At 48.9% G+C, this 13,480-nt stretch overlaps 1 protein-coding gene across 2 annotated transcripts in view; it reads right to left on the reverse strand.

Moving 5' to 3' along the window:
* CA12 (carbonic anhydrase 12) overlaps positions 1-8,926 on the reverse strand; it is a 59,256-nt gene extending 50,330 nt beyond the window's left edge. Inside the window, exons 1-2 of one of the 2 annotated variants that reach the window (XM_009249892.4) lie at positions 8,493-8,926; positions 2,451-2,471 (exon numbers count right to left, since the gene is read on the reverse strand). In XM_009249892.4, coding sequence (XP_009248167.3) covers positions 2,451-2,471; positions 8,493-8,577 — 106 coding nt within the window. In that variant the 5' untranslated portion in view covers positions 8,578-8,926. The remainder of the gene's footprint in view (positions 1-2,450; positions 2,472-8,492) is intronic. The other variant, XM_009249893.4, reaches the window with a different exon arrangement.
* Positions 8,927-13,480: the final 4,554 nt, after the last annotated feature.

Raw genomic sequence — 13,480 nt, forward strand, 5'->3', positions numbered from 1 at the left:
AATAAAAATATGGAAATTAGCTGGGCGTGATGGCACGCCCCTGTAATCCCAGCTACTTGGGAGGCTGAGGCGGGAGAATCCCTTGGACCCAGGAAGCAGAGGTTGCAGTGAGCCAAGATCATGCCACCGCACTCCAGCCTGGGTGAGAATGAGACTCCAAAAAAAAAAAAATTTCCTCCCACACCTTCACACAATGTCTCTGTTCCCTGTCGCCATCTCATTCTGCCCAGGAGGGCTGTAACAGAGAGATAGGGATAGAGGACCCTGTGAAGATGTGATCTGTGTTTTTATCATACCTGAGAGGCCAGCAGAAGAGGAGGGGCAAGCTTCCTCTCTGGATAGACAGGGCTTGGGAACCATTGGTCAGTGATTCTCTGATAGAGTGCAGCTAAGAATCACTTGCGGAGTGCGTTAAGAATACAGGCTTTTCAGGCTCCCTCCCTTTCCCAGGTCTAGCCCAAGGCCTAGAAATCTGCATTTTGGGGAAGCATTCCAGGTGATCCTGATGTGGGTGATCCCAAGCGGTAGTTTGAAAAACACTGGTCTAGACAACCCCTCCCCTAGGTTACAGATGGGGAAGGTGAGGTCCCAGGGCTGAAATGGCTTACTGGGGATCATACGGAATAAAGCCTAGAACCCAAGTGCCACCTTCTTTCCATGCCTGTCACTTCCCACACACAGAACCTGCCCAAGGGGCCCTGTGGCCCAGATTCTGCGATTCTTACGTTGTCAGGTCTCTTATCCTGGCCTGGCCTTCCCCCTCACTGCCACCGCTGTAAACTGGATGTGAAGACACGGAACGGGGTTTCTCCACAGGCGGAACACCTCCCTGCCTCCCTCCATCCTTCCCCCTCCACCTCCTACCACCAAGTAACTCTTCCTAAAACACAGACTTACTCCCTGCCCTGCCCCTCCAGGAGCAGGACAGGTGGGAAAGGCCTGCCCTGCCCCTCTACACCTCCCCTGTTTGACCCAGCCTATCTCTCTGACTTCAGAGCCCGTGACTCCCCTATAAACCCTTCTCCACATGCTTTCCTCGAACACCACCTTGATCTTTCTTGCTTCTGCTCATCATCACCTTAGCCAACAGCACCCCCTCCCCACTCACCGAATCCTCCTCATCTTCCAAGGCCCAGGTGAAAGCCCTCCTCCTCCAGGAGGCCTTCCCTGACCATCTAGCCCTAGCACACTCGTCCTCCTTTGAGCACTCAGATCTCTGAAGCATTTGTTTATGATGTTATTATTACCTATTATGTTCTGCTTTGAATTGTGAGCTTTAAGTAATTCCCAGCTATGGACCACAGCCTACCCTTCTATTACCCACCCACTTGGCAATGTGCTGTGCACATAATAAGTACATAAGGGATGTTAGCAATAACGGAGCCGTGCGGTGCTAGGGCTGAGGGGACCTTGGCCTGTGGGTAGCTGGTTGGTCAGTTCAGTGACTTTTCTATGCATCTTGGGCTGGTGAACCTCCAAAGGCTGACCTATGCAAATTGGTGTCAGATCTTTCTCTGGACGGTGCTTCCACTGTAGTAATCAACTTCCCGCCTGTCCCCACCCACAGCCATTGCACCCCGTGGCTTTAACTTTGGCCACATCCCTGCTTGCTTAAAATGCTTCTTGTGCCAGTGAGTCAGTTCCACCCTTCTGCTACCAAAACAATCGATCTTGTGCATCTTTTGTGGCCGTGCCCCAACAAGACATTATCAACATTCCTTCACTTGCCAGGGGACTCGGGTGTCTGGCCTGCCACATCCATTCCAGCCAAAGACCAATTTCTAATTCACTGCAACTCTCCAGCTAAGCTGATTTCCAGCTGCTTCTCTGGCAGAACTGCCAGATGGGACTAACATGCTCTTGGAGACCGTCCCACAGAAAGCCCAGGCAACAAGCACACTGGTGCTCCTCTCGCTTCATTTAAGACAACCGTCCCTCTTTCACTAAGGACTGACCAACACCTCTTCATCCATCGCTAGCTTACAATCACGGCAACAAGAAGTTAATTCTAGACATACTGACAGCTTAAGTTCTGGGACCTGCGCCAAACTTTCAGAAAGGAGCCCTTTCTTCTTTGTTTATTGTAGGATATGTGTCCTGCCAGGAAGAAAGGCTCTCTCCTGCCCAGGACCCTTGCAGTCTGGAGGTGGGGCAAGTTACCTCCAAATCTTGGAGGTTTGGTAGAAATCCTTGCAGGAATCTGGAGCCTGGACGCTATGACTCACAGTCCAGTGCCTGGAGCAGGCTCGCCTGTTTGGAGAAAGTGCGGTATGCAACCCAAGTTGAAGTGTTCTTAGGAGATGCCTTTGTACTCTCTTTCTACAATACAAGAACTGTGCTTCCCACCCTTCAAAATCACCTCCACAGAGCATGAAGTTTCTGTTTTTCTCATTAAATACAACCATTTCTATTTTCTTTTCAACAAAAAAGTATTTAAAATCTCTACTTACCAAAATAAGTCCACTTGGAACCTACAAAGAACAAAACACAGTAAGTAAGTACAATGGAACCAGATGAGTAACGGAAAACACTACACATTTTGTTTTGATATGAGTGAAATCGAAAAGGAGGTCGATGCCCAGAAATTGAAACTTTTTCTTTTTCTTTCTTTTTTTTTAAGGTGGAGTGTCGCTCTTGTTGCCCAGGCTGGAGTGCAGTGGCGCGATCTCGGCTCACTGCAACCTCCGCCTCCTGGGTTCAAGCGATTCTCCTGCCTCAGCCTCCTGAGTAGCTGGGATTACAGGCATGTGCCATCACATCCGGTTAATTTTGTATTTTTAGTAGAGATGGGGTTTCTCCGTGTTGGTCAGGCTAGTCTCAAACTCCTGACCTCAGGTGATCCACCCGCCTTGGTCTCCCAAAGTGCTGGGATTACAGGCGTGAGCCACCGTGCCTGGCCAAATTGAAACTTTTTCTGAGTCTGCATCAGAACAACAGCTTCTCAGGGCAACTGTGCTCCAGTCAGCAGCACAGGCAGTCGGTTCATGCAGGGGCTTATGGAAGCAGGAGGGGGCTTCTTGAGCAGGTGCCTTCCAGACATCTTAGAGAAGCTAAACTTTATTACCTGAATAGGCAATAATTTCATGTGGCTCAAAACCCAAAAGCCATCAAACGGTATATACACTAGAAGCTCTTCTTCCCACTCTACCTTCCTTGCTTCCATTAGACAAGGAGGTTAGCGGATGATTGGGAGCCCTTTCATGGCATGGCTACACACACATATGCATCGATCTCCCTCTTTCTCCTCACACAAACATTGGCATACTGGAAATAGTGTTCTGTGTCTTGCTTTTTCCCACTTTACATTTTCTCTCTTTCTCTCTCTCTCTTTGTCTCTCTCTCTCTGTCTCTCTCTCCCTCCCACTCTTTCTTTCTTTCTTTCTCTTTCTTTCTTTCTTTCTCTCGCTCTCTCTCTTTCTTCTTTTTCTTTTTATTTCTCTCTTTCTCTTTCTTTCTTTTTGTGAGACAGGGTCTCACTCTGTCACTGGAGTGCAGTGGTGTGATTGCAGCTCACTACAGCCTCAACCTCCTGGGCTCAAGCAATCCTCCCACCTCAGCCTCCCTAGTAGCTGGGACTACAGGTGCGCACTACCACACCTGGCTAATTTTTGTATTTTTCACAGAGATGGAGTTTTGCCATGTTGCCCAGGCTGATCTCAAACTCCTGGGCTCAAGCGATCTGCCTACCCCAACCTCCCAAAGGGCTGGGATTACAGGTGTGAGCCACAACACCAAGCTGGGAAAAAGTTTCTCTTTGAGGAAGCTGCTACCCACATCTGAGTTAGAATTCCAGGGGTAGTAGGAATATGTAGGCAAAGTTCTGCCAGAAATAGACAAAAGTCACCCACTACTTCACACTCCACACCCTTAATGCGTAAAGGTTCTTCGTTCCTATGTCAAAAAGGTCTTTTTCACAAGTGCAGAGCTGTGCTCTTGTGACCCTGCCTGCCGGCCTTCCTCTTCACCTCTGAGGAAGGGACCCTGAGTAGAGAAGCATCCCACTGTGTGTCTCAGGGGACTCATCCAATGAGGGGACTGTGCAACTCCTAAAACCCTGCCTCTCAACTTTTCCCAGGGTCTCCGTGGTTCTCGGCCCACAAGGGTACAGATGGAAAAGCGTACCCTTGTGGGGAAGCACCTCACATCCCCTTTCTCTCGTGGGAATTAGTTTGCAGTAAAACTTAACTAACAAGCAATCTGGTCACTTATCACTCCTGGCATTTCCTACTTAAGCAAATTGTGTTTTTTAAAAGTTAAAAAGTGAACTTGGCTTTTTTTTTTAAGCTGGTTTAATCTCATATTTTTTGTTATTCTGTTCCATTTCTTTGCCTCAGTGTTTGTAATTAATTTTGTTTTTAATTTTCCAATGTAATTGGTAATTTTTATCAAATTACACTTGCACATGGTTTAGAAAGTCAGATGGTTCTACGAGGCTGTGTAACAAAAACCTCAGTTCCCTGACATTCACTAACCATGTACTGCTGCCTAGAGCAACCACTTTGGATCTTTTTAAAATGATTCGTTTGCTATTATCTCCATATCTCTATATAACATGCTAATATTGTTTTACCTTGATTGTTTTACGTTTAGGCATTATTTATTGACATCCCACTCTGGAAGAGAAGAGTTTAGATCTCTTTCTTACACTCATAGCACATCTCCTCCTTTTATAGGTGAGAAAATGAAAGTCCACCAAGGTGAAATGTCCTGACCAATATCACATTCCCACTAAGAGAAGTCCCACTGCATTTACCATTAATTTAGCATTAGTGCCATGAACTTAGGGAATCTTCAAGTCTCCTCAATTTTTGGAGTAGTTATGTGGAGGAGTCCAGATCCCCTGGAGTGTCTGATGAGTGTTATGGACCTCTCCCAGTAAAAATTTCCCTAAGCTGGCTGGGTACAGTGGCTCACGCCTGTAATCCCAGCACTTTGGAAGGCTGAGACAGGCAGATCGCCTGAGGTCAGGAGTTCGAGACCAGCCTGGCCAACATGGTGAAACCCTGTCTCTACTAAAAATACAAAAATTAGACAAGCGTGGTGGCGGGTGCCTGTAATCCCAGCTGCTCAAGAAGCTGAGGCAAGAGAATTGCTTGAACCCGGGAGGCAGAGGTTGCAGTGAGCTGAGATCATGCCATTGCACTCCAGCATGGGTGACATAGCGAGACTCTGTCTCAAAAAATAATTTCCCTAAGCTTAGACACATAAATTTGTATACGCAAGTCATTTCAGAAGGCCTACAGACTCCCCTGAAACCAGCTATGGGTGCATTGAGAGTTGAGGGTCCCAAGATCAACCTCCCTTGAATTAGTAATTGGATGAAGACATTCAGAACCATGGGGAAACCAAACTTGTATGTGACCCCCAAGTTTACTGCTCACCCCTTTGCTGAAACAACAATGAAAAAAAAAAATAAAGAAAGCATTGCTTTCAAACCAAGCTATAGAAGACATAAAACCTCTTCTGGACATTTTCCTTCAGTCTTTTGTGTGAGAGGTTCATTATTAAGATGTAATCCCGGACCTTAGAGATATAATAAGCCAGATCATTACCTCTTAGCAGGCAGAACAGTTGGAGGCCCAGGATGTAAAATTCCACAAATAACAGAGGAGTTCACCCTACTTTTCCCCTGGGGAGGCACAGGCCACTCCAGTGATCCTGGAGGCCACTAGAAACACATCTGCTGCCTGAGCACTGCTGCCTTGCCAGCAGTTTGCATTGCACCTGCTCACATTCAAATCATAGCCTTATATCCTACATCTCCTGCTACCCTCCCCAGGGCTTGCTAATCGAGGTTTTCCCTATTGTTGGAGCTCTCATCCTCAGATGAGGCCTCAGCATCACACTCTGGAAAGCTCAGGGCTGAAAGTCATAGAGTGGACATCTGGGACTGTGAGGCCTCGGTGGTGACATAGGACTGAGGACTTGTTGAAAGGCAGCAGCCTCCAGAGCAACATTCCCTGCCGTCCTCTCTGTGAGTGAGCTGGCTTGGGACTCCAGACTCGGCACTTTGGGTATAAATGGCAGTGTCTGGAGGGGCTCAGGAGCTGGAGGGCTGGGGAGAAGCGGTGTTGTAAGTGAGGATGGCGAGTCAAGGGGGTTCATCGGGTGAGGATCAGGGCCCTAGCTCAGCTCTGACCTCAGGAAGTCTCTCTAAAAGTGTGTGTATGTGTGCGTGTGTGTGTGTGTATGTGTGCGTGTGTGTATGTGTGTGTGCGTGTGTGTGTGTGTGTGCAAGCGCACAAAAGTGTGCTTTATTCAGGAATTGCACCCCCTGGTTCCCCACCTCTAGCTGTAAGAACAGAAGGCTTAAAAGGATTAAACTGATTCCACAGGCAAGGCCAGGCCAAGGCCTCGGTGGCATCCTGAGGGAGCAGGCCCTTCCTGGAGGGGAATAGTTTCCTTCCCAGGGAAGGTTATCTGTTCCATCTGGGAAACCTGGGAGGCTCAGCCTGAAACCTGTTAGAACCTGCAGACCCAGCTGGTAGTGGGCAGGGAGGTTCCCCTGGAGGGAATGCCCAGAGAAAATGGTATTTACCAAGATCCATATCAGAGGTCCTGGGCCCTGCCTACTTCCTGTGCTGGGTGCTAGAACTTTCCCTGAGTAACCATCTCCTGGGTTGCCCAAGACTGCCTGGCTCTCCACACCAGATTTGGGCAGGGCAAGCCTGCAGAATTCACTGAAATGCCCCCCAAAGCCACAGCAACTAAGAACTCCAAGGGTTTCTCCAGAAGACACTTGACTTCACCTTATCATGCTCCCTCCTGGGCCCCTGACATTGTTCTTGAACATTCTCCAATGCTGGAAGTTTAAATGCGCCAGGCAGAGAGCAGATCACACTTTGACCCCATTACTCAGCTTAACTCCTCTCCACCCCCAACTTTGGGTTCATGCTGACATTCTACACCTCAGTGATTTTTGCTTTAACCTGTCCTCTAAGGCAGTTAAAAACCCAAGGAAACTGCATGAGAATTTACAGAATAAAAGCTGTGTTCTACCCAGGGGTAGGCAGTCTCCTTCCTCAGAGTGAGGCGAAAGTGGAGTTTTGACTACAAGCTTCCCCAATCCCAACTTGGAGAACTGGGAGGGAGATAAGGAGGAGGGAAAGGGAGAGGGAAGAGGAAGAGCAGGGAAAGTAGGGAAGAAAGGAAGGGGAGGGAGGGAGGAGAACAGGGAAGGGCAGGAAAAGAGAGAGAAGGGAGGCGGAGCTGCCCCAGAGTGAGAAGAGCAACCAGCTATAGGAAAGAGGGCCAGCTAATGGCTGTTTCTCCCTTTTGTCTTGGAGCAACTTAGAACTAAAGAGATTTCCAGGGAAACTTTGGTCTCAGTGCAGCTTTCATAAAAGGAGGACACATGTAAAGTTTGTGGTTTTAAAACTTGATTTTCACTTTTACATCGCTCCTTCCTCCCACCTTCTGTTACATCGCTTCTGTTTCTCCCTGATCAGATGAGGGAGATAATATCAAGCACATCATGCCAGCTAGTTGACTGGAATTTAATTAAGAGTTATCCACAGCCTGGCTCCCCTGCCCTTCCCCATGGGCACCGTGACCTCCAAGAGAGGAGGCTCAGAGCTTTTATGCTGCTGAGCAGAACACATTTCCCACCACCACTGCCTCGCCAGGAAGAATCTAGTTTCAGCCAGTAAAATCACTTTCGGTCCAAAATCACTTTCTTATTCCAAAAGATTAATGAACCAGCCTTGGCTGTACACGTGTTAGCTCACTGGCCCCACGTGAGCCCACAGTTCAGGTCCCCCCTGCCACCGCTTCCTGCCACTCCACGCAGCCTCCATCCAGTCCCTCAGCCTCCAGCCCTTTGGGATTTAGTGTTCTAATTACAATCAGAAATACGCTGTGTGTGTGTGCGTGTGTGTGGTTGTGTGTGTGCGGTTGTGTGTGTGCGCACGCGCGTGCATGTGTGTGTGTACGTGCACACACATGTACATTCAGCATAGTAGAATCCTCATGGAGAAAAACAATGATTAAGAACGGGATGCATCATCCCTTTGACTTGTAGGTAAGACTTAATGGTAAAGATCCTCTCCTCCAAAGAAAAGCGCCTACCACTGTCTGCGGGTTCTGCACAGGGGCACAGCAAGCCTTTCTCTGTGCTTACCCCAATCAGAATGCCACAGTCAACCTCTCTACTTTGTAAACGTGGATCGGGGGGACACTGTTTTAAATCTTGGCTTTGCATCTCCTCCCTGGTTAGCAAGTTCCCAAGCCACATCTTCAGAGGTGGCGGTGCTCGGGAGTACACGCAAACATTTTAACACCAAATCTGCGCGAAGCGCCACTAGAAAGGAACATGCTTCCCGCCCCAACCTCAGCAAAGGAAAACGGAGCATCCTTTCTTGAGAATGTACTATTTGGTACTACACCTTCCCTGCTCCCCCCAGCAATGATTTTACTTTATCATTGAAGAGCCTTCAGTCCAGGGGCGGCTGGGCGCTCAGGAGTGTTAGGAAAGAAGCAGGCGGAAACTTTACCGTTCACTGGGGCCGGGCTGGAAGGCTGTTCCTTTAAGATCACCAGCAGGAGCACGGCCGCCGCGTGCAGGCTGCGCCGGGGCATCTTCGCGGGCTCCTGCGGGGCGGGCTGTCCCGGGGGCTCCCGGTGGCCGCTCGCGCTCCAGCTGCACACCGGGACCGCGTGCGCGCAGCCCGGGTGCCGTGGCGAGTACGTCCGCCCTTCACTCTCCTGGCTTCCTCGGGCAGCTTTTATGGAGCAACTCAACCCCAAACACTTGATGTCATCGTGCGGGGAGGGGGTGGGGGAGGAGAACGCCCTGCCCACCGGAGGGCTGGCGCCCCAGATAGCCTTGACTTCAGCAGCACTCTGCGGGTCCCCGGCGCTCCTCTGGGCCAGGGCTGACCCGGGAACACAGTTCTCCGAGGAGCTGCTGGCAGGCGTGGGTGAGATCCGCCTGCCTCACATCCAGAAGGGTGCGTCTAGGGATTCCTTCAGTGGCATGCCCTTGGTCTGTCACTGGTCCTGTAACAGCCCACCGAGTTCACCTTGCCCGCTGCTTAGACAGATCCCATTTATCAAGACAGGGGAGTTGCAATGGAGAAAGTAATTCACGCAGAGCTTGCTGTGCCGGAGACGGGAGGTTTTCGTTGCTTTGTTTGTTTGTTTGTTTGTTTGTTTGTTTGAGATGGAGTCTCGCTCTGTTGCCCAGGCTGGAGTGCAATGGCGCGATCTCGGCTCACTGCAACTGCCGCCTCCCGGGTTCAAGCGATTCTCCTGCCTCAGCCTCCCAAGTAGCTGGGATTACAGGCACATGCCACCATGCCCAGCTAATTTTTGTATTTTTAGTAGAGGCAGGTTTCGCCAGTTTAAGGCTGGCCTTAAACCCCCGACCTCAGATGATTCACCTGCCTTGGCTTCCCAAAGTGCTGGGATTACAGGTGCCCACCACCACACCCGGCTAATTTTTCTATTTTTAGTAGAGACAGGGTTTCACCATGTTGGCCAGGCTGGTCTGGAACTCCTGACCTCAAGTGATCCACCTGCCTTGGCCTCCTAAAGTGCTGGGATTCCAGTACTCAAATCAGTCTCCCCAAGCATTCCGGGAGTTGTTTGTTTGTTTGTTTGTTTGTTTGTTTGTTTAGACGGAGTCTCCCTCTGTCGCCCTGGATGGAGTGCAGTGGCATGATCTTGGCTCACTGCAACCTCCGCCTCGCGGGTTCAAGCGATTCTCCTGCCTCAGCCTCCTGAGTAGCTGGGATTACAGGCACGCGCCACCACACCCAGCTAATTTTTGTATTTTTAGTAGAGACGGGGTTTCACCACGTTGGCCAGGCTGGTCTTGATCTCTTGATCTCGTGATCCACCCAAAGCGCTGGGATTACAGGCGTTGAGCCACTGCATTCCGCCTCTGGGAGTTTTTAAAGATAATTGGGCGGGTAGGGGCTTGGGACTTGGGGAGTGCTGATTGGTCAGGTTGCAGATGGGATCACACGGGGGTTGAAGTAACGTTTTCTTGCAGTCTTCTGTTCCTGGGTGGGATCGCAGAACTGGTTGAGCCAGATCACACACGGTGTGAGTGGTGTCAGCTGATCCATCCAGTGCGGGGTCTGCAAAATAGGATGTTAGATTTTACAATAGTGATGTTATCCCCAGCAGCAGTTTGGGAAGGTTCAGACTCTTGCAGCCTGATGCCGCAGGACCCCTAAACCATAATTTCTAATGTTGTAACTAATTAATTAGTCTTACAAAGGCAGACTGGTACCTAGGCAAGAAGGGGGTCTTTTTGGGAAAGGGCTATTATTGATTTTGTTTCTGAGTCACACCATAAACTGAATTCCCTTCTAAGGTGAGTTTGGCCTATGCCCAGGAATGAATAAGGACAGCATAAAGGTTAGAAGAAAGACTGAGTCATTTAGGTCTGATCTTTGTCACTGCCATAATTTCCTCAGTTATAATTTTTGCAAAGGCTGTTTCAGCCCTACTCAGAATCCCCCAAGTATAGTGCCATTTGGGCAAAAGCCTCCTTCACGCTTTTTTTTTTTTTTTCTTCAGGTGCCTGCCTGGACTTAGCACAGGTTAAGGAACTGGACAAGACAGCTACATTCACATGAGTTTCTGCCAATTGTTCAGTGCATCCTGATTAGGTTCTTACCTTCCAAGTTGAGATGCAAAGAGATGAACTGAGAATAGGAGAACAGCACAGTGGGGTACACATGAAGAGCTTATTAGCGTTCCCCCTAGTAATGGGTAAGTAGATGGAACTCATGCTGGTTCAATACGTCATTCCGTCCTCACTAGGAAGCTGGGAGAGAGGGTCCCTCTTTTGGGGTGGCAGCAGAAGAAAGAGACTTACATTATTTACTGAGCACCCATTGTGTGTCAGGCACTTTTATGGGGGGGCTCAGAACATGATACCCCAAAGTATGGCACCTTGGCATGCTGAGTACTTTGAACTGAAGGAAACTGAAAAGGCCTCAGAAACAAAGTCTCTCTGACCTTCTCCCATCCTCCTGTCTCCTGCTCCTCCTTCTCCCGCTAAGTGAATCGTGGAAACCAGAATCCCTCTTCCCCAGGCACGTCATAGAAACTAGAGCCCCTCTCCTCCACAGCAAGCCATAAAACCTAGAAACATCACTTTCTCCCCTCTCCCTTCTCCTTTAAAGACCCTCATTTAAGAGGGGTCCTGCCCCATACCCAGGAGAAAGCAATGCTACACAGAGAGGTCAAGAAGAATCGGAACAGACAGGCCTTGCTGGGTTCCCCTCAATCTATCACTATGAGATCACACCCTTCTGTCCAATCACATTTCCATATGGCCATCCATATTCTTCATCAAACCTAAGCAGAAACACAGTTCTCCCTGAGTCTTTGGGTCTTCATTTCTGAAGTCTCCTGTGTCACTTGTTGACCTGTCTTTTGTTATTTGAGTGTCAGCTGTGACCTTTATGATGGGGGAGGAAAGGGTTCACAGCTTTCCGTCCCTACAGGCTGTGCTAGACCTACAGGCTGTGCTAGAGAAACAGGAGTGTTTCTCTAGTCTTGTTAACCTGCTGCCCCTAATACCCCCTAAATCTTCCCACTGCTGTTGCCACCACTGTAGTCATTTGTGCTTCTGGCTTCCCTGGGCCCTCCGTGTGTCCCTGGGCTCGGTTTCCTCCCCTCTCTATGATCCTACTCACTGCTGCCTACGCGCACTGCTCAGGTCACATGGGCTGCAGAAGGGTGTCCACCCCAGTTCTGGTACAGGACCCCTGGCTTTGTGACCTGGCCTGTCATGCCCTCTTCTCTTGGCCACAGCAGCCAGACAGGCCGTCTCTGATCTCACATCTGTGCTGACCCTCAGCCTGTGCACACTCTCAGGCCAGCCTTAGTGACCAATGAAGCCACTTGCCTGTGGTGGGTTTGGAGGGACGGAGTAGCTTCTCCTCCAAGAGCCACCAATGCCACCCACATTTCAAGGGGTGTTACTGCTCTGTCCCTACCAGCTTAGCTACTGTGTGGGTTAATAAAGGGCTTTGAAGTCTCCTTAAGGAAGTTGTTACAAAGACAATCTTGTTACAAGCACTTCCAGACCACAGTAGGCTTACGGATAATCTTTTCTGCCTGATAGAGGGCCTCGAGTGAGCTCTGGAGTGGTGCAGGAGTGTTTCTCTTGTTCTGATGTGTCATCGAGGGCAGTCTGTCTGTTTAGAAGATTAAATGGACTAGAGGAACACAGAGCTTGGGGAGAAACCACTACAGGCTCAAAGATGCAGAGACTGAACCTGTGGAGGTGAAATCACTTGTTGCACATGTCACAACCAGTTAAAGGTAAACCGGGCCATGCACACACATTTTGGTATTCCCACTCCAGGTGTTCACCCATCATGTCTGTCTAAACATTAAGTTCATTGTCTCCTTGAACAGGCACCTCTAAGTGTTCTCCAGAGATCCCCAGAGATGGAGAGGTTAAAATGGCAGAAACAGGTGGACTTCATAGACCAGTAAGGCTAGATTGTGAACTGGGTTTCATAGACAGAATGAACAGGGCTGAGATGTTTACTGCATGTCTGTGTCAGAAACTTGGTTAATTAGTAAAGAATGGATAACAATTAAAAGGGAATTGAGCATATAGACTGAGGCCCAGTTGCCCCAGTGCTTTGAGAGAATTATTATTATTATTATGAATGGAATGACCACAGGTATTCAAGTTGAATGTCAAGGATCCCCTCGTGACAAACAGCACAGACTCAACCAGCTTAAGTCCCCAACTCTGGGAATCCTTTGTCTGCTTCCTGAGGCTTGTGCAGATGAACATGCAAGGGCTTGCTGTGCCATCATCATTTGGGGCTGTTGTCAGCCAATAAATAACCCATTGCTCAATGAGTTAGGGTAGAAAGTAGACCTTCTGCACTCAAAATGTGGCAATTGGCCACCAAATGACATGCCTAGACAGGGAATGGTACCCCCCAGGATGTTACCATCTGAATAGACACAAGGGTGAGGCTGGTGAGTCAAGGGGCAGAGAAGCCGGAATGAACAAGGATTTGGTGTTAGGAAGTCTGGGCTGGCTGAAGTGCCTGCCCCACCACTTCCTCAATGGCTGACCTTGACCGTGATGCAAGCTTTCATTCTCTGTAAAGTGAAGGTGTAATCCATACCCCTGAGTCATCATAGAATTGATATATGGCTGGAAGGTGATAAGGCCAGTGGACATTTTCTTCATTCATTCATTCATTCATTTATTCATTCATCTTCTATGTGCCAGGCACTATGCTAGGCTCTTGGAGAGTGCACAAACATAAAACAAATAATCTCATGAATAACTATATAATTACAACTCTAATAAGTGCAATAGAAGGTTGAGATATAACTGAGAGGGGCTCACTCTGTCCTGGGGTGGTGAGGAAAACATCATCAGTATAAGGATTATGTTTTATGACTTCATAAAAACTTTGAAATGCACAGCACATACCAGGCTCTTCTTTCCCAAACCTAGTGCCATTTGGTGGCATTTGCCTTGACA

Source organism: Pongo abelii, chromosome 16, assembly GCF_028885655.2.
Source record: "Pongo abelii isolate AG06213 chromosome 16, NHGRI_mPonAbe1-v2.0_pri, whole genome shotgun sequence".
Lineage (NCBI taxonomy): Eukaryota > Metazoa > Chordata > Mammalia > Primates > Hominidae > Pongo > Pongo abelii.